This window comes from Arvicanthis niloticus, chromosome X (genome assembly GCF_011762505.2).
Source record: "Arvicanthis niloticus isolate mArvNil1 chromosome X, mArvNil1.pat.X, whole genome shotgun sequence".
Taxonomy (NCBI): domain Eukaryota; kingdom Metazoa; phylum Chordata; class Mammalia; order Rodentia; family Muridae; genus Arvicanthis; species Arvicanthis niloticus.
The window spans coordinates 27,314,185-27,336,862 of NC_047679.1; the positions used below are offsets into that span (position 1 = coordinate 27,314,185).

At 38.3% G+C, this 22,678-nt stretch overlaps 1 protein-coding gene across 1 annotated transcript in view; it reads right to left on the minus strand.

Moving 5' to 3' along the window:
- The window catches only part of LOC117694304 (sex comb on midleg-like protein 2), a 93,456-nt gene that overhangs the window by 69,969 nt on the left and 809 nt on the right, over window positions 1–22,678 (minus strand). The window contains 3 exon segments of the mRNA XM_076918580.1: window positions 1,868–2,102; window positions 6,067–6,137; window positions 9,298–9,343. Coding sequence (XP_076774695.1) covers window positions 1,868–2,102; window positions 6,067–6,137; window positions 9,298–9,343 — 352 coding nt within the window.

Below are 22,678 nucleotides of genomic sequence, written 5' to 3' on the forward strand. Positions count from 1 at the left end.
AGTATTTAAGGAAACTATATTAATATAAATGACTTCTCTGAGATACACAAGATCAGTGAACAGATAAAAAACCAAGTATGGTAAAATGAGGTAGGGAGTTTATGGATACTCACTATAAAATTCTTCTACATTTGTGCATGTCTGAAACTTCTCATAAAATATTAGTAAAACAGACTTAGCTTCCTGTAACAACTTTTACATATACTAAACATAATCTTGAAATTTATAAGAGAATTTACCAAAAGAAGCTTGTTTAGAAATTTTACCAACTTATATCATCATTAGGCATACTGTTTTCTGAAGCAATCATTTTCACTCAAAACCTGTCTGTCCCAAAGTCAGAACTGGAAAAGGGTTATATGCACTCTAAATGAATGCATTCACTAAAGTAGGGAAGCATGTGAGTCACTGGCAACAGAGCTATCAACAGGACAGCATATACAAAATGTTGAGAGAGACAAATCATCTTCAAATAATCTTTACAGAAACTCCCCCAAAATATAACTAGAAAACAAATGATAGTAGAAATGGATAGCATGTTTGTGACTCAATATTTATTGTCAAACCTGACCATCTGAGTTTATAGTTCTAGTTATGCTATCTAGAACCCACATGGTACAAGCAAAATGACCAATATGCCCATGTTGTACTCTGATCTTCACATGTTCTATGATATGTGGGCACACACACAATCAATAAATGTGAGAGAAATAAAAATGCAAAATATAAAAAATATGTAGTGGCATGTAACTATAATCTCAAAACTTGGGAAACTGGGGCAGGAGGATCAACAATTCAAGCCAACCTGAACTACAGCACTGAGATGCAAACAAAGAACAAGAAAGGAAAAACAAACATACCACTGACCAATTTAAAACCAAGGATGTATGCCTCCATTAACCAATGAAGTGCTTTGCCACTAAGCTTCCCTGCATCTCCTTTAAAATTACTTTCAAAAAATTGTTTTTGGTAATAACAATTTAATATAGTACACTTTGTGAATGCTAAGTATGTGTTATTATCACGCTGCACCCTAGTGCTTAAACTACATCAGTTTTAATTAACAACATTTGAAAAGATATTAGAAAAGTACTTATTCACAGTAGTCTGTATTATTTGTTCTTGGGAAATATTTCACTAATAGGAAAAAATGTTCTGGGTTTTACATCAATTATTTTAGCATTGTAAAAAACATAAAAACCAGTATAAAAAATCCATTGAGAGTGCAAATTGACCAAATAAATGCATCACTTACTTTCTGCAAATCATTGAAATACTCCTCAATCATAAAATTTTTCCCAAAATATGTTATAACTGGTTTACTTTTAAAAACATAGCCCAAACTGAGCACTACATGTGCTTAAATTTAACCCTTACTAAAATTTCCCTTTTCTCATCCTTTTCAAAGCCTAACTGGTGTCTAATGGTTAGGACTCTCAATGAGTGAAAAATACTGGTTCTTGTACTCCTCTCATAACGTAGAATCTCACATTCTTCCTACCCTCCTCCTCTACCCAAAAGTGTTGAATGCCTCAATGGACAGTACCAGGCATACAACTCATAAAAATACAGGCTTCTTCTCTAGAAGAGTCTCTGAATTTACATGCATAAGAAAGCTTCTTTTGGTATTTTAAAATTGAAGATTAATATAACATCTGTTAAAAATGAGACCTTTCAGCATACTTGTGCAGTATGTATAAAAGTGAGATGGTGCTGAGTTCCTCTCCAATCATGTATCTTCTACAGGACCACCCTGACCTTCTACTTACAAGAAGGCCTGAGGGATTTTTAAAAAGACACTTAAAACCACCTCTAATAAATAGCTTACTAGTAAGACTATGTTATTTTAAGAACTGTTTATCCTTACCCAGTGGAGGCTGAAGCAAATCTCCTCCTTGTTCACATGTCCCAACAGGCTGTATGTCTGATGAATCCACAAGTCTCCAAAAATCATTCTTATTGTCACAACCATCCAGCCGTAGACGCAATCTGGCTCCAGTAATGCCAATGACCGAAGCAACACACACTGAATCGATATTGCGAGGGTCACGGGCTTCCAACTTCATACCAATTTGGAATTCATTAGTTGGTGGTATCTTAGACTATAAATAAATAACATAGTGTTAAATGCATAAAGTATAAGAAAAATATATGGCAAACTGTGATACCAGAATAGCTAGGTGACATTTTTAGGTACAGTCATAGTACAAGTTGAATGAGGTCAGGTTTTCAAGGCTCAAAGCCAAATCTCCCTTTTGACTGAAATGCAGCATAAAAACATTGGCCATCACTAGCCTCACTTACAGGCACATCCACAAAACCCAGTTATTGCTTATAAGATGCATCCCGAAAGATTTTTTTAAATAAGAACCTCATGAAGCAATTCCTCTTGAAAGGAGCAAACTAGAAGTCCTATCAAAGCCTATGATAATGTTAAACTCCTCTGCACATTGCAAACATCCCTACATACTTTTGACCATGATCCCACAGGTGCCTCCATCTACCTTGCACTCTAGATATTCTGTGCCATCTCTTGATGCTCATCTTATTTTGGCTGTTTTCTTTCTTCGCATCCTAACAGTCTTAAATAGCATCTGTTCCATGAGTCTTGTCAGTACAGGATTATACTTCTTATAATTACTCGCCATTTCTGTCTTTCCCTCTACATGGGCAATTTAAAAATTAAAATTAAAAATTAAAAATTAAAATTAAAAAATGGGGTACAGAGCTAAACAAAGAATTCTCAACTGAGGAAACTCGAATGGCCGAGAAGCACCTTAAGAAATGCTCAACATCCTTAGTCATCAGGGAAATGCAAATCAAAACAACACTGAGATACCACCTCACACCAGTCAGAATGGCTAAGATCAAAAACTCAGGTGATAGTAGATGCTGGCGAGGATGTGAAGAAAGAGGAACACTCCTGCATTGTTGGTGGGGTTGCAAGCTGGTACAACCACTTTGGAAGTCAGTCTGGCGGTTCCTCAGAAAATTGGACATAGCACTACCTGAGGACCCAGCTATACCATTTCTGGGTATATACCCAGAAAATGCCCCAACAAATAACAAAGACATATGCTCCACTATGTTCATAGCAGCCCTATTTATAATAGCCAGAAGCTGGAAAGAACCCAGATGCCCTTCAACAGAGGAATGGATACAAAAAATGTGGTACATTTACACAATGGAATATTACTTAGCTATTAAAAATAATGAATTCGAGAAATTCTTAGATAAATGGATGGAACTAGAAAATATCATCCTGAGTGAGGTAACCCAATCACAAAAGAACACACATGGTATTTACTCACTGATAAGCGGAGATTAGCCCAAAAAATTTGAAACAACAAAGATTCAACTACCAGACGACATGAAGCTCATGAAGAAGAAAGAACAAGTGAGGATGCCTAGGTCTTTCTTAGGAGGAGTAACTAAATAACCAAGGGAGCAAATATGGAGACAAAGTGTGGGTCAGAATCTGAAGGGGGGGTTGTAGGGAGACCATTGCGTCTGGGTATTCATTCCATAGGCAGTCACCAAAAATAGACGCTGATAGGGATTTCAGGATGGGAAAGCTGACAGCAGCCTGATAAGGCTGTCTCCTTAGAGGTCTCTCAGAGTCGGACATACCCAGAGACAGATACCCATAGCTATCCATTAATCTGATCAAAGTTCCCAATGGAGGAGTTAGAGAGTAAATTGAAGGAACCGTGAACCGTAAGGGCTGGTGGCCCCGTGAGGAAAGCAACAATACCAACCAGCCAGAGCTCCCCAGGGTCTAAACCACCAGCCTAAGAGCACATAGGGAGAGACACATGACTCCAGCTGTATATGTAGGGGAGGATGGCCCTGTTGGGCATAGGTGGGAGACAAGATAATTAGTACCCTGAAGGCTGAGCACTGAGGGGGGGGATCTGAGGGGGGGGAGGGAGGCTGGGGGTAGGTGGGTAAACACCTTCATAGAGGCAGGAGGAGGGGGGATGGGATAAGGGGTTCCTGGGTGGTGGGGGAAATATGGTAAGGGGATAAAATTTGAAATGTAAATATTATATCCAATAAAAGAGGGGAAAAATAGAAAAGCGGTTAGAACCAACATTCTTAATAAAATGTCAGCCCTCTTTAAAAAAAAAAACAAACCTATCTTGATACTAAAATTTGTTTTGAGAATTGTATATTGCAGAATGATCAGCCTTGGTGTATCTACTCAACAAGCAAGCTGGGCAGACCTGCTTAAACCTCTGAGGTCCGTGAATTCCTTCTGGAGGCAGCGAAGACACAGCATCAGAGGATTGTCAATTTGCTCTCCCCCCCACTCCTCTTCTAATATCTCAACGTCCATAATCAGCTTGAAAGAAGCTAATGATGAGTCAGCGCCCCTATTCCCTGGGCATGGGGACTAAGGTGGTAAATGTTGGGCTGTCTCTCTAGGGAAAAGTAGTGGTTTTGTAGGAATAGAGAGGATTAGCTAGGGTTTATTGCATAGCCATAACCTATTAGTAGAAACCTGTATAATTAATATCAAGATGAAGATATAAATTCTTAAATGGCACCAATTTACTTTGTTTACAAATTTTAAGGTTTTCATTGGCATGAGCTTCTTAGTGATATAAGAGTGAGATGAATATTGTTATTCTCATAGGCATTGTACCAGTATAACACACTTAGGAATACAAAGCTTAGACCCAGTCCTTCTTTAACTTTTTTAACTGATTTGAGATGGTCAGCCTGTGAGTTAAGGGACTATAGCAAATTCATGACTTGGAGTTTATTATAAGGGTGTTCTCTATGTTTTATTTAGAAATAGCTGAGTGGAGTTAACAGGCAACAGTCTAGATTACCTTGCATGGATAGCTGGTTTTCAAAACATCAGAAATCCTTAGAATTGACATGACAAACATTTCAGTATTAATGTTCATTTTCATTAGAGACCTGTCTGCTCCGGACAGCTTCCTATGTTAAATTCTAAGAAGAAATTGAGCATCCTTGGAGTTACTCCAGTTGTGGTGAGACAGCCACTAGGCAAGAATTGCCACTTTCCTTCTACAAACAAATTACTGTCCAGAAAAGGACACACTTGCAGAATAGTCGACTGATTATATCTGCCTAGACAGAGTAATCAGCCCTTAATAATTCTGCAGCACTAAGGTCTGTCAGATGATCCTGGGCCAGAAGGCAGAAGAACAGATGCTCCAATGTTATGTAGTAGAGGGAGTGTCCAGGTGTTCAGAAGTCTCTATAAATTGGCTAAGTTTTAGAAGCTATGCTTTGTGCTTCCCACAATTGTAGTCAACTCAGTCATTCTGGATTTCTGACGGGGTTGAAAACTTATAGCTATTTACCTTGAGAGAAAAGATCTGAGTGTATGGTCGTCAGCTGACATTCATCCTAAAGCCAGGTTCAGAACTAAGTGTTTTAGTTAGGAGAGATGACAGAGGTGCTGGTAGGTCAACAAAAGGATGGACTGGGTATTAGGACTATCTTGTACCTCACTGGTACAAATTGGCATAATTATGCTCTAATTGTATTTTGAGAGAAAAGTTTCCTTTTAACAGGAAGGGTGATGTGTAGGAGGAGCTAAGGTGGGAGGAGTACTGAGAGGAAGAAAAGGAGTAAGAAGAGGAGAAGAAGAAGGAGAGGAGAAGCTAGGTGATGAAAGAGAGATAGAGGGGGGAGACAGGGAAGCAGATGTTCACGTATCTCCACCAGTCAAAGATAGTTGATATATCTAGGTTGGGTAGTGGGTTACACCTCTGACTGAACAATACCAAACTTATAAAGCCTATGATTAACATTTTTTTTAAAAAATGTATAAATGCAAAAAGGAAAAGGGGGCATGGGATAGGGGTTTTCTAAGGGGGGAATGGGGAAAGGGGATGACATCTGAAGTGTAAATGAAAGATCTAATAAAAAAAATTACTGCAAAGAGATCATCTGGTAATCAGTGGCACAAACATAATCCCAATTTCCCTTCATACTATCAGAGCCGTGTACCCACACAGACAGACACCCTTCTACAAGCTAATAATGTATGTTACTGTATAAATTATCAAAAGAATTTTGGCATACCTGTCTGAAACATTCTGAAGGAGCACTTACAGACCCAGTCTCTTTCAAATACTTGTCCCAGTCAAAATGGTCTGGAAAAAAACATACAAAATGGGGTGAGTTTGAAGTATGTAGTTTTTATCCTGAATAAAGTAAGATTTAGTCCACACCTAGACAAGTAGGGGTATGAGAGGCTTTGAAGGAAGTAAAGGGAATGAAAAAGTGATGTAATTACATTATAATCTCCAAAAATAAAAAGGGAAAAATATGTCCTATGAACCACGTTTTAACTCCTCAATTTACATTCAATCATACATTGAAATAAAAGCAACTTCCTGATAATAATGGTCCTGAAAGAAAGTATAACTCATATCCTCTGGATGAATTGTGGAGTAAAGCAGAGTGAATTTGAAGGAAGGTGCCTGGGATGTGCAGCAGTAGTAGAGGTCCAGTGTTCAATACTCTACACTGCAAGAAAAAAATGGGGACACTAGAAACCTAGGACATTTTTCATAGACTAGAAAAATCTATGCGTATGTGTTAAATATAAATTTGCTCAACAATTTTGTTTACATTGTCCATTCCCATAAACATAAAGGTGCTTTGTTTTTTATGGAGATGTAAAGGTGTTTTTAAAAACTTCTTAGAACCAGGGTAGTTCTTAATGGACTATTAAATCTCCATCCATAGTGTGAAGAACACAGTGTTAAGACACAGCAGTATGCAACTGAACAGTGCAGTTACTGAAATAGAGTACTGTAGTGCTGTTACATCGTCTATATATTTTTGCTGTGCTCTTCCATGTAGTCTTCATGGAATACTACAATGCCATCAAAAAACAGTGCATTCTGCCTGGTTTGAACACATTTGCTCAATTCACTGTCCTAGCGAGACTGTCAAGACACTAACAAACTGATTAGAAATACTAAAAATATATATTTATATATGCTTTATTTTTCAGATAACATAAAGTTTTTCTATATTTTTGTTAACGAGTATAAAAAACTTTTTACTCCTTCCTCATCCATAGGTGAATCTGTATTACCAGTTCTGATATGCAGTAGTACTTTCTTTATTCTCAGGCTGCAATATGTATGACTTCAATTATTTACATTCAATTGCAGTCCAAAATATTACAAAGAAAACTTCAGAGATAATTTATAAGTTTTAAAGTGTACAGTTGTTCTAACTGATAAGATGAAATCTCACACTCACATTCCATCCCACTAAAGAGACATACGCCATGAATGCAACCAGTCTGTTAATCACTTAGTCACAACTTTGTCATCAGACTGCCTGCTAAGTAAGTTATCAACCAGCCAGTGTTCAGATATTTTATCTTCCAAGTTAACAATAGCCACAAAGTACAAGTATATTGGTGCAGGTAATTCAGATACAGGAGAGAGAAACCATAAATTGCTATTCTTTCTTTAAGTGGAAGGGTAACAACTCTCAACAATGAATGAAACACAGTAAGTTGAAGTTCCTGATATGTATGCTAACAGCTGCCAATCTTGTACTGTGCCTTATTCACAAATCAAACACCACCACACATGTATATGTAATGCACACATTAATATCAAGTTCCAAGCATCTACTGGGACAGAATCTTAGAATATACCCAATAGACGCCCAAAATGAAGGATTACCACATCCTTCAAAGGGTGGCACAGATATATATATTTGTATATATATATACAAAAATTGTTTGCCAATCAACTTTCTAGAAAATACAAATAAAAATTACTGGCAGTATCTGTGGATTACTGTAATATAAATATTGATACCATGGCTGACTATATGATACCAAACCTACATGCTTCCATGAAGCATGAAGTAAGGGGAAGATGTGAACAACTAGCTTCTCAACATCACTATTAGCCACACCTGTATGCAATAAAATAATATATTTTTCCTATGTGTACCTATGCAGTTGCACTACACATGCCAGGCATAAGACTATAGAATCTTTTAAATAAAAAACTTAGCCAATGATCTAAAATTCCAGTTTGATTCTGTTTCCACATGATGTGGAATACTACCACAGAGTTGAAAACATGTTGCTTCAGCAGCTGATATTGAATGGTCTCAAGAATTTGTTAAATAAGTGTGCAAATACATCTAAATGAACTACTGGTAGATCTTTAAATTGCTTAAAATAATTTCCTAAAATTAAAATGATGTTTTCAAGTATTTAAAATACTCTGTGCAATCTAGAATACAACATAATTCAACAAACTACTCAGGTTTTCCTCTATGCTAAACTAAACAATTCAAGTACTCAAAATCCTTTAGCTCTCACAAATCTAAAATATATGTCACTCAAATTATTGTATATATAAGAAAACTGCATGTAGAACTTAAGCATAATGCTAAAATTAACCTAAATCCTTAATATCATCAAATAATCAACAGTATCAATGCATTTGAAGCTGCGTTCATTATCTTAAGTGTGAATACTTAAATCTCAGGACTCAAAGTTCTCATATAGGAATGACTGATAAGTCTTTCAGGTTTTCATTAAGAAATTCTTCATGAAATATAAAAATTTTAGAGGAATATATACACTTATTTCTGTTTAAATTTTCTGCAGAAAACACAAACTTACATTAATGAAATAGTCCTATATTAAGAATTTCTAAGACAAAAAAATTGAAATGGCATGGGTCTTATTCTAGGGAAACCAAAATCTATTTATAAATACTATACCAAAGTAATACAGTCAATAAATTAAGCAAAATTAAAAGGCAATATTCAGAATCCAACATGTAATCAGAAGAAAAGTAGTAAGATATATAAGACTTAAAGAATAAGGAAGCAAATGTGTGAAGAGTGAATTATGGGAAATGAAGCACAACAAAGTATAAACCAGTATGACCAATTAATGAGTCAATAAGAAGCACACTTCTACCTACAGAAATACCAGATGAAACAATTATTCATTTATTCATATTATAGTTAAGAAAGGGGAGGGGGAGAGGAGGTCTAGGAGACCTGATGCCTTCTTTTGAGTTGCTGATAGAATATGTCTAAAGAGAACCCTTAGAAAGAATTTCTTCTTTCCAATATTTAATAAGAAATCATCTAGGAGGAAAACACTAGAAACAAAGGGTGACACTATTCAATAGGGAAAAGTATACAATTAAGCAAGTAGTTGCTTAATATTATTTTCTTTAAACATTTTTGAAACTTTATTTCAAAAGTTCAATATATGGCAACACACTAGCTACAAATACCTAAAAAAACCCTTACCTTCATTTGCTGTTTGCCCCGTGGTATTTGCTTCTGCTATGTCTTCCTACAAAGAAAAACACATAAGACCTTAGTTTAAGCACTATACATTTCTAAGAGGTTATAATAATAAAAATGATTTTCAGAGTCAGATGACTTTAATAGCTTCCCCCCTGAATAAAAACAAGGGAGCTGTGAACTAGAAAAAGAGTTAAGAGTAGTAATTGGTAATGGAACTTGGGTAAGTATAGGGTTTCCTTTTAGGGGGAAATCAAAACTGAAAGACTAAATCAGAGGAGATGGTAGTTAGGCTATCGCTAATACTCAAATTGAGGCCTATATGAGAGCCCTAAGTAGAAAATCATGAATGCAGTGAAAAATTCCATGAATCAAGTCTTCTAAGGAAAAGTACTTGTTAGAAGCCAAGTAAGTACTGTAGTATAGACCTATAATCCCAATACTCAGGAAGCTGTAGCAGGAGGATCTTGAAGTTTAAGTGATCATGGATATTGGCTTGGTAACAATTCCAATCCTAGTAACAACAGTGTGGATTGGAATAACCAACTCCAGAAACCACTCACTGGAAATCTCTATGCCTGTCTAAAGCACAAAGGCTTGTAGCATGAGGGCCACACATATATAGAGGAGTCATGAAACAAACTCTTTGTATCTCTTTCTATCTACTTATCCCTGTCTCACTGGATCTGTGTCTTTCTCCCTGTCTCTTTCTTTCCCCCTCTCCACACTCCCCTCTTTCACACACATGCAAAGTGTAAATTTTGTGTATTTTGCTTACACACACAACAAAAACAGGCAAGCATGCAGTAAAATATGCAGGCACACTGGCCAAGGACAGACATACACACCCACAAATCCTCTATCCAAATGTAAAGAATACATTGCAAATTATTGAAGATGTGCCCTAATAACATACTGAAAGGCTATGTGACATCTACAATTCAAACATTAAAAAAAAACTATGACAATTATGTGCTGAACATGAGAACATAAATACAAAGAACCCTTTATAAATAACTGTCATTGGAAACTGACAGACTGGAAACTGATCCAGCCAGGCCATCAATTACAACCTGAATATACTCCCCACTATAAAACTGATAATCCAAAAATGAACCCTTAAAAACATGGAAATTTAAGAATAGGGACAAATATACAGAAAAGCATTGGTTAGAAGAGGAAAAATAGGAAGGAATAAGGATAAAAAAGAGTATTAAAAGTCTAGAAAAAACACAAGATAACCCCTAAAGTTGCAGGAAAGGAAGAAGGGAGATTAGAAAGGCAAAAGCACATAAGGGTAGCAAGGGAGGAGCAGGAGAAAGTGAGTGGGGGGGGGGGACAAAAGGAGAGTGAGTTGTAAGAGATAAACAATGGGCACAGAAAAAGCAAATAAACATTACCAGGAGCCTCAGGGAAAAGGACAGAAGGGGAGAGAGAGAGAGAAAGACCTGGGCGGGAGGGGCAGAGCTCTGAAGGAGGCAGAGTGGAGGGAAGAGCTAAAAGGTGTGAAGACGCTGTAGGAGAGAGAGGAAGCAGGAAAGGACCATGGAGAGAGAGAAACCTGGGAAGGAAACCGCTCCCCACATTCCCAACAAGCAGCAACAACACTGAAAACGTACTCCGACTGGGAAGGCCGGTCATAAACATCTCAAATACATGACAAACCTGACTTAGGAAAGCGCCCCACCACCACATCCCCTGGGTTGAGGGAGAAGTCAAGGAACTAGAAAGTTCCAGGGGCCCTCAAAGGGCAACACTGAAGTGAGAGGATGAAACGCCTGAGGAGACACGGAGGTGCGGGGCCGAATCCCTAGAAACATTCTACTCACTGCCATGGTGAGCAGAGGGATCCACTGGGCCGAACCCCACACTTGGAATCGAAGGAGGAGACCCTCAACTCGGAGAATGTCCACAAGCCAGGCGCGAAAGCCCTGTTAAGGCCTCAGCACCTCGGCGCCACAGCCTCTGGCCCAACGGCCCAAGCTGCCAATCACACAACAGGGATTTCTGGGAACCGGAAGTGAGCTACCTCCTCTACCGCCCCCTATAGGCGGGTCTTAAAAGGAGCCTGCTGCCCAAGGAAAGGAAACCAGATGTTGGTTTGTGGGAAGTCAGCTCCAGCTTGCCAAGTACATAGACAACCATGATGTTGGACTCCTAAAAGGCCAACACAGACTAAACTTTCAGGTCACAGAGTTACTAGAGAAACTTACACACAATTGATAACTAAGGGTTAGTTGAAAGGCACAGAACTCCCTTTTAACATAGAGTGAACAGAAAAAAAGTCCTTATTGCTTCTCTCGTGACTGTTCGATTGCAAACACTCGACTTGCAAAGTGGACAAGAGGAAAATATTTAACAAGGTCAAAGACCTGGGAAGGGAAGATGCTAAAACAGAAAAACTGAGAATTGGGGAGAGGAAGGGAAAAAACTGGTCCTTTAGTTACAAATGTGTCATGGTGAAGTGGGTGAGAACTTGATAGAGTTATGGAAAGGCATGAGATCAGTCTAGATCAGGCCTATTGGCCTGGAGCAATGGGGGAAGAGTGTGGGAATGTGGAAATGTCTGGGGAAGGGTTGAGAATGGGTAAAAAGTAAAGTTAAAAGAGTCTGGTAGAAAATATACACAAAAGGAAGAAAAAGGTTTGGAAGGGGAATGAGTTCCAGAAGACCAGAAAAGGGTGGACAACAGGGAAAGGGATGTCAATGGGAGAAATAGAAATGGTTTGAAATTGCACATCTGGCCCTGATGACTGAGCAAGATTCAATCCCAGTAAGTCTGAAGCAAAAATAGGACCCTCTGTGAGTTCTAGACAACTCTGGTTAGATACAGTCCTTTTCTCAAGATAAACAATTATCAATGATCAGGATGATAGCTATGACAAAATCTACCACCACCACAAAAACAATGAATAAAAAACAATACTGGGAAACTAATCTAGTCTGGAAAAAGAAATGGGTTTAGAAATAAGGACCATACTCTTGTAATTGAGACAATGGTTTAGAATGTTTTAAATGGGAAGATAAAATTATAGTAATAATTGTGGGGAAAGGATATAGTCAGAAAAGACAAAGGGCAAGCACTTGGATTGGGGACAAAGACATAACCATTAAAGGGGAAAGGAGGAATAGGCTGAGGATATGGAAAAAGAGACAGAAAGAAGGACTAAACAGAAGAAACAGAAGAGGCAGCTGCATAAACAGAAGAAACAGAAGAGGCAGCTGCACAGGCCCAAATCACAGCTGTGGGATAAGGCAATTTTCAAAATAAATAGGAGGGGAACAAAGAATAGGAATGCAAGGAAAGATATTGTGGAGGAGAATAGGGCAAAGGAGAAAATCAGAAAGACATTGAAAGTACAAAATCAGGAGAAAATTTAGTCACTGTTGCCTGATGGTACCCAGCTCTAGGAAGGCAGCAGCCAGCCAGCAAGGAAAAGAGGAAATCAATGAGTTCTAGCCACATAGAACAAAGTATCTAATTAAACATTGAACAAATAAATGAAGTAATTAACAATAGAAACATCCATCCATCCTTATATCCATCCATCTATCTATCCATCCATCCTTATATCCACCTATCTATCCATCCATATATCTATCCATGTATCCATCCTTATATCCATCCATCCTTATATCCATCTATCTATCCATCCATGTATCCATCCATGTATCCATCCTTATATCCATCCACCCTTATATCCATCCATCCATCCATCCATTATATCCAACAATAAAGTGAAAGATCTGTATGACAAGAACTTCAAGTCTCTGAAGAAAGAAATTGAACAAGATCTCAGAAGATGGAAAGATCTCCCATGCTCCTGGATTGGCAGGATTAACTTAGTAAAAATGGCCATCCTGCCAAAAGAAATCTACATATTCAATGCAATCCCCATCAAAATTCCAAATCAATTCTTCATAGAGATAGAAAGAGCAATTTACAAATTCAATTTACAAATTAGGCTGAGTTCAAACCCTAAACTGACATGGTGGAAGAAAATAGCCTACTATCCTGCAAATTCTTATGTAAGCCTTGGAGACACAAAAAGTTGTGCATGCCTGAGTACAGAGTATATAGTAGTCAAATATACAAGAACATAGAAAGAACAAAACAGAAAGATCTACTAAAGCACACTCACATGAGACCCACAGCCACACACCTCCCCTGACACACAGGAAATGCTAAAGAAAATCACTGAAACAGTATAGGAAGTTGGATGAGATTGGTCACCAGAGGATCAAAATTTTTAATAATTAATTACAGGAGAGCAGAATGATTTAAAAGGAATAGAAGGTCTGGACTGGTTGGAAGAAGTGTGTCACCATGAATAGGGTGAGTTTTGAAGATTCAAATAGCCCATTCCAAGTTCAGAGTGTGGACCTTATTACAGAAGCCTCTGAAAATTCCAAACATCCTACCTGTATCTGCCACCCTGCTGGATACCTGTAATTTCTCATGCATAATGGCAAAACTTGAGACTTTGTTTGAGAAACAACATTTGGAAATGAGAATAATCACAGGTTCCAAAAAGGTCAATAAGCAGTAAGGAGTTAAGAAAGGATGCCTCTACACTCTCTGGATCCCAGTAGCAGGAACAGACACCCAGTGGGTCTGCATCCTTGTGTAAACTGTATCCTGAGACATCCCAGAGAGGCCACTGACCTTAGAGCAGGGGGAAACCATGCCTTTTCATCCTAGACCATACTCTAGTTATCCTAGAGGAGCCACGGAACCCAGAGCAGCAGACACCTTATCCTGAGATATTCTAGAGGAACCACTGCACTCGGAGCAGTGAACACCCAGTTGGTCTGCTCTCAAGAAGACACCTTACCCTGACACATCCTAGAGGGGACACTGCACTCAGAGCAGGTGGACCTCAGGATCACAGGATCACAGAGACATCTGGACACTGAAAAGTTCTGACACAAGCAAGATAACTGGAAAGACAGTCCCCAGTCAGAACCAGTGAGAGAGGGTATCACTAGAGTTAACCAAATGTCGACAGGCAAGCACAGGAAGGTAAACAACAGAAACCAAAGTTACTTGTCATCACCAGAACCCTGTTCTCCAAACATAGCAAGCCCTGAACACCACATCACAACAGAAAAGCAGGATACAGAATTAAAATCACTTCTCATGATGATATTAGAGGACTTTAAGAAGGTCATAAATAACACTCTCAAAGAATTTGAGGAGAACACAGGTAAACAGATAGGAACCCTTAAAGAGGAAAGACAAAAATCCCTTAAAGAATTGCAAGAAAAGACAACCAAACCGGTGAAGCAATTAAACAGAAACCAAACCAGTGAAGGAATTAAACAAAACCATGCAGGACCTAAAAATGGAAGTAGAAACAATAAAGAAATCACAAAGGGAGACTACCCTGGAAAGAGAAAACCTAAGAAAGAGATCAGCAGTCATAGACACAAGTATAACCAACAGAATACAAGAGATAGAAGAGAGAATCTCATGTGCAGAAGATACCATGGAAAACATTGACACAACTGTCAAAGAAAATGCAAAATGCAAAAAGCTCCTAACCCAAAACATCCAGGAAATCCAGGACACAATGAGAAGGCCAAACCTAAGGATAATAGGTATAGATGAGGGTGAAGACTCCCAACTTAAAGGACCAGTAAATATCCTCAACAAAATTATAGAGGAAAACTTCCCTAACCTAAAGAAAAAGATGTCCATAAATATACAAGAAGCCTACAGAACTCCAAATAATTTAGACCAGAAAAGAAATACTTCCCACCACATAATAGTCAAAACATCAAATGTACAAAACAAAGAAAAAATACTAAAAGCAGTAAGGGAAAAAGGCAAAGTAACATATAAAGGCAGATCCATAAGAATTACACCAGACTTCTCACCAGAGACTATAAAAGACAGAAGATCCTGGACCGATATCATAAAGACCCTAAGAGAAAACAAATGCCAGTCCAGACTACTATACCCAGCAAAACTCTCAATCATTATTGATGGAGAAACTAAGATATTCCATGACAAAAGCAAATTTACACAATAACTTCCCACAAATCCAGCACTTCAAAGGGTAATGGATGGAAAATTCCAACACAAGGAGGGAAATTACAACACAGAAAAGACAAGAAAGAAATCTCCCAACAACCCCAAAAGAAGAAACTTACACAAACATAATTCTACATCCTACAACAAAAGTGACAGGAATAAGAATCATTTTTCCTTAATATCTCTTAATAATCATCAAAGGAAAACATGTACCAAGATGAACTCTCAATTCTTAATATCTATGCCCCAAATGTAAGGGCACCCACAAACATAAAAGAAACTTTGCTAAAACTCAAAGCATACATCATACCTCACACAATAATAGTGGGAGACTTCAACACCCCACTCTCAGGTATGGACAGACCATGGAAACAGAAACTAAAGGGAGATACAATGAAACTAACAGAAGTTATGAACCAAATGGATTGAATTGATGTATACACACACACACACACACACACACACACATATAACATTTCATCCTAAAACAAAAGAATATACGTTTTTCTCAGAACCTCATGGTACCTTCTCCAAAATAGACCATATAATTGGTCACAAAACAGGCCTCAACAGATACAAAAAGACTGAAATAATTCCTTGCACCCTATCAGACCACCATGGACTAAGGCTGGTTCTTAACAATGACAAAAACAATGGAAAGCCCACATACACATGGAAACTAAACAATGTTCTACTCAAGGATGGCTTGATCAATGAAGAAATAAAGAAAGAAATTAAAGACTTTTTAGAATTTAATGAAAAGGAGGACACATCATACTAAAACTTGTGGGACTTCGAGAAAGCAGTACTAAGAGGAAAACTCATAGCTCTAAGTGCCCACAAAAAGAAAATGGAAAGAGCATACACTAACAAGTTGACAGCACAACTGAAAGCATTAGAACAAAAAGAAACTAATATACCCAAGAGGAGTAGAGCAGGAAATAATCAAACTCAGGGCTGAAATCAACCAAGCTGAAACAAAAAGAACTATATAAAATATCAACAAAACCAGGAGCTGGTTCTTTGAGAAAATCAACAAGATAGACAAACCCTTAGCCGTACTAACCAAAGGGTGCAGAGACAGTATTCAAATTAATAAAATCAGGACTGAAAAGGGAGACATAACAACAGAAACAGAGAAAATTAAAAAAATCATCAGATCCTACTACAAAGGCCTATATTCAACAAAATTGGAAAATCTGGATGAAATGGACAATTTTCTAGACAGGTACCAGATGCCAAAATTAAATCAGGAACAGATAAACCATTTAAGCAGTCCTATAAACCCTAAAGAAATAGAAGAAGTCCTTTAAAGTCTCCCCACCAAAAAAAGTCCAGAGTCAGATGGTTTTAGTGCAGAATTCTATCAGACCTTCAAGGAAGACTTAATACCAATACTCTTTAAGCTATTCCATCAAATAGAAACAGAAGGAACACTACCCAATTCATTCTATGAAGCTACCATTATGCTAATGCGCAAACCACAGAAAGACCCAAAAAAGAAAGAGAACTACAGACCAACCTCTCTTATGAATATTGATGCAAAAATACGCAATAAAATTCTCACAAACCAAATCCAACAACACATCAAAACAATTATCCAACATAATCAAGTAGGATTTATCCCAGAAATGCAGGGTTGGTTTAATATTCAGAAATCCATCAATGTAATCTACTACATAAATAAATTCAAGGAAAAAAACCACATGGTCATCTCACTAGACGCTGAGAACGCATTTGACAAAATTCAACATCCCTTCATGTTAAAAGTCTAGGGAAGATCAGGAATTCAAGGCCCATACCTAAACATAGTAAAAGCAATATACAGCAAGCCAGTAGCCAACATCAAACTAAATGGAGAGAAACTTGAAGCATTCCCACTAAGATCAGGGACTAGGCAAGGTTGCCCACTCTCACCTTACCTATTCAATATAGTACTGGAAGTCCTAGCTAGACCAATTAGACAACAAAAGGAAGTCAAAGGGATACAGATAGGAAAGGAAGAAAATCAAAATTTCACTATTTGCAGATGATATGATAGTATACTTAAGTGACCCTAAAACTTCCACCAGAGAACTCCTAAACCTGATAAACAAATTTAGCAACGTGGCTGGAAATAAAATCAACTCAAACAAATCAGTTGCCTTCCTCTATTCAAAGGATAAACAGGCTTAGAAAGAAATTAGGGAAATGACACCCTTCACAATAGCCACAAATAAAATAAAATATCTTGGAGTGAATCTAACCAAGCAAGTGAAAGAACTGTATGACAAGAACTTCAAGTCTCTGAGGAAAGAAATAGAAGATCTCAGAAGATGGAAAGATCTCCCATGCTCCTGGATTGGATGGATTACCTTAGTAAAAATGGCCATCCTGCCAAAAGCAATCTACAGATTCAATGCAATCCCCATCAAAATTCCAAATAAATTCTTCATAGAGATAGAAAGAGCAATTTACAAATTCATTTGGAATAACAAAAAACCTAGGATAGCAAGAACTATTCTCAGCACTAAAAGAACTTCTGGGGGCATCACAATCCGTGACCTGAAACTGTACTACACAGCAGTAGTGATTAAAAACTGCATGGTATTGGTACAGAGACAGACAGGAAGATCAATGGAATACAATTGAAGACCCAGAAATGAACCCACACACCTATGGTCACTTGATCTTGGACAAGGGAGCTAAAACCATCCAGTGGAAAAAGGGCAGCATTTTCAACAAGTGGTGCTGGCTCAACTGGAGGTCAACATGTAGAAGAATGCAAATTAATCCATTCTTATCCCCTTGTACAAAGCTCAACTCCAAGTGGATAAAGGACCTTCACATAAATCTAGATACTCTGAAACTAATAGAAGAGAAGTTGGGGAAGACCCTCGAATACCTAGGCACAGGGGAAAAGTTCCTGAACAGAACACCAATGGCTTATGCTCTAAGATCAAGAATCGACAAATGGGACCTCATCAAATTGCAAAGCTTCTGTAAGGCAAAGGACACTGTCAATAAGACAAAATGGCAACCAACAGATTGGGAAAAGATCATTACCAATCCTACATCCAATAGAGGGTTAATATCGAATATATACAAACAATTCAAAAAATTAGACGCCAGACAACAAAATAACCCCATTAAAAAATGGGGTACAGAGCTAAACAAAGAATTCTCAACTGAAGAAACACGAATGGCCGAGAAGCACCCTAAGAAATGCTCAACATCCTTAGTCACCAGGGAAATGCAAATCAAAACTACACTGAGATACCACCTCACACCAGTCAGAATGGCTAAGATCAAAAATTCAGGTGATAGTAGATGCTGGTGAGGATGTGAAGAAAGAGGAACACTCCTGCATTGTTGGTGGGGTTGCAAGCTGGTACAACCACTTTGGAAGTCAGTCTGGCGGTTCCTCAGAAAATTGGACATAGCACTACCTGAGGACCCAGCTATTCCACTCCTGGGCATATACCCAGAAAATGCTGCAAAATATAACAAAGACATATGCTCCACTATGTTCATAGCAGCCTTATTTATAATAGCCAGAAGCTGGAAAGAACCCAGATGCCCTTCAACAGAGGAATGAATACAAAAAATGTGGTACATTTACACAATGGAATATTTCTCAGCTATTAAAAATAATGAATTCGAGAAATTCTTAGGTAAATGGATGGAACTAGAAAATATCATCCTGAGTGAGGTAACCCAATCACAAAAGAACACACATGGTATTTACTCATTGATAAGCGGAGATTAGCCAAAAAGTTTGAAACAACAAAGATTCAACTACCAGACCACATGAAGCTCATGAAGAAGGAAGAACAACTGTGGATTCCTAGGTCTTTCTTTGAAGGAGTAACTAAAGACCCAAGGGAGCAAATATGGAGACAAAGTGTGGGACAGAAACTGAAGGACAGGTTGTATGGAAACCATTCATCCCATGTGCAGTCAGCAAAATTAGATGCTGATATGGATGACAGAAAGTGCATGCTGACAGCAGCCTGAGAAGGCTGTCTCCTTAGAGGTCCCCCAGAATCTGATATACCCAGAGGCAGATACTCACAGCTAACTATTAATCTGATCAAGGGTTCCTAATGGACAAGATATAGAGAAGACTGAAGAAGCCAAAAAGGTTGGTGGCCCATGAGGAGAGCAACAATACCAACCAACCAGAGCTCCCCAGGGGCTAAACCACCAGCCTAGAAGCACATAGGGAGGGACCAATGACTCCATCTGTATATGTAGGGGAGGATGGCCTTGTTGGGCATAGGTGGGATAGGAGATCTTTGGTCCCATTAAGGCTCAACACTGAGTCAGGGGGAATCTGAGTGTGGGGAGGTGGGAGTATGGGGGGGCACACCCTCATAGAAGCAGGAGAAGGGTGGATGGGATAAGGGGTTCCTGGGTGGTGGTGTAAAATGGGGTAAGGGTATAAAATTATAAATGTAAATATTATATCCAAAAAAGGGGGGAAAAGACAAGCTGTTAGAACCAAGATCTTTAATAAACTGTCAGCCCTCTAAAAAAATTATCTTGATACTAAAATTTGTCTTGAGAATTGTATATTGCAGAATACACAGCCTTGGTGTATCTACTCATCAAGCAAGCTGAACAGACCTGCTCTAACCTCGGAGGTCCGGGAATTCCAACTAAATGCAGTGAAGACACAGTGTCAGAGGCTTATCAATTTACTCTTCCCCCAACCCCTCTTCTAATATCTCAACGCCCATAATTTCTAATATCTCAACGCCCATAATCAGCTTGAAAAAGACAATGAAGAGTCAGACCCCTATTCCCTGGGCTTGGGGACTAAGGTGGTTAATATTGGGCTGTCTTTCTAGGGAAAAGTAGTGGTTTTGTGGGAATAGGGAGGATTAGCTAGGATTTATTACATAGCCATAACCTATTGGTAGAAATCTGTATAATTATTATCAAGGTGAAGTTATAATTTCTTTAAGTGGTACAAAATTTACTTTGATTTCAAATTTAAAATTTTCTATGGCACGAGCTTCTTATTCACATAAAAGTCAGATGAGTATTGATACTCTCATAGGCATTGTGCCTGTATAACACATTTAGGAATACAAGGCCTAGGACCCAGTCCTTCTTTAACTTTTTCAACTAATTTGAGATGGTTAGCCTGTGAGCTAAGGCAGTATAGCAAATTCATGGCTTGGAGTTTATTGTTAGGGTGTTTTCTATATTTTATTTAGAAATAGCTGAGAGGAGTTAACAGACAAGAGTCCAGATCACCTTACATGGATAGATGTTTTTCAAAACATCAGAAGTCCACAGAATTGATGTGACAAACATTTCTGTATTAATGTTCATTTTGATTAGAGACCTTTTGCTCCTGACAGCTTCCTGTATTGGATTCTAAGAAGAAATGGAGCATCTTTGGAGTTACTCCAGTTGTGGTAAGACAGCCACTAGGCAAGAATTGCCTATTTCCATCTACAGACAAATTACTGTCCAGAAAAGGACACACTTGCAGAATAGTCGACTGCTTATATCTGCCTAGACAGAGTAATCAGCCCTTAACAATTCTGCAGCACTAAGGTCTGTCAGACGATCCTGAGCCAGAAGGCTGAAGATCAGATGCTCCAAGAGTTTGTAGTATAGGGACTGTCCAGGTGTTCAGCAGTCTCTATAAATTGGCTAAGTTTTAGAAGCTATACTTTGTGCTTCCCATAATTTCAGTTAACTCAGTCATTCTGGATTTCTGACTGGGATGAAAACTTATAATCTCATAGCCAATCCTGGCTATTTACTTTGAGAAAAAAGATTTGAGTGGATGGTTTTCAGCTGATATTCATTCTAAAGCTAAGGAAAAAAGCCAGGTTCAGAACTAAGTGTTTTAGTTAGGAGAGATGACAGAGGTTCTGGTTAGTCAACAAAATGATGGACTGGGTATTAGGACTATCTTGTACCTCACTGGTACAAATTGGCATAATTATGCTCTAATTGTATTTTGAGAGAAAAGTTTTATTTTAACAGGAAGGGTGATATGTAGGAGGAGCTAAGGTGGGAGGGGTACTGAGAGGAAGAGAAGGAGCAAGGAGAGGAGGAGAAGCAGGAGAGGAGAAGCTAGGTGATGAGAGAGAAAGAGAGAGAGGGATATGGAGGCAGTTTTTCACATGTCTCCACCAATCAAAGATAGTTGATATATCTAAGTTACACTTCTGATTGAGCATTACCAAACTTATAAAGCCTTTGATTAACATTTTTAAAAAGTGTATAAATGCAAAAAGAAAAAGGGGGCATGTGATAGGGGTTTTCTGGTGTGGGTGAAGAAAAAGGATGGCATCTGAAATGTAAATAAAATATCCAATAAAAAATTTATAAAGAATTTAAAAAAAACAGAAAGGATGCCTCCAGTCTGCATGACACATCCATGTCAACCCTTATTCACCACAGAAAGACCAGAACACACCTTGAATCTAGGAGTGAGCTAAAAACTAGGCTCCAGATAGGTACATGGAGAGAAATATAGAGAAAAGGTGTTTTAAGAATACAGCATGGCAATGACATTATCGACTCACAGCAGCTGGGTGACTTAAGCAAGTACCCCAAACTGGACTGTACCCCTGACTATACCAGCAAGGACTGGGCAGTTTCTTCAGGAGGCACTACCATTCCCTAAAAGCTGTAGCAATTTGGTGGCTCCTTGGGAGGTTTTTCTCTTCTTATGTGGTGTGGTTACTGAGAAGCTGTGCATGGGCCAGCAGATAATCCCTTACCAGTACACATGCAAGCAACCACAAATAAGCTCAGTGGGACACTTAGAAAAGAAGAAAAGATGCATTACTGCCTAAGGGTAACTTTATAGGAAGAGTTTCATTGGAAGGATGGGAACAAGAAAGTCGGTGATGTTGTGAAGATGGTGAAAACTAGGCTGAAATTGTATGCAATTGTCATGGAATCAGAGAATAATGCTACTAACACCTACTTGCAAAGTGCTCAGAGCTCAGCAAAACCAAATAGAGATGACAAAACTACTCTTCAACAATAACTTTCACACGTTCCTCTTTAGAAAAATCAGTACTGGCTTTACAAGGCATTTTCAGCATGTGCTATACAGAAGGGAGGGCAGCAGTCACTCCTGAATGCTGCTCTGAGGAATGGTTACCTGTGCCTTTTACCCTACAAAGCCTATACCCGGAAAGCAGGTAAGAGTCAAAATAACAAACCTGTGCAATCATCAAAAGCCTCACACAAGGAATTTTATAATCCAAGAAGACATGCATTCTATGGATGGTATGATTCAAATACTGTCATTGTAAACAAATTACAGACAGGAGACCAAATAGGGACAATTCTATACAGGATAACACTCCCTAAATGTGAATGCATGCA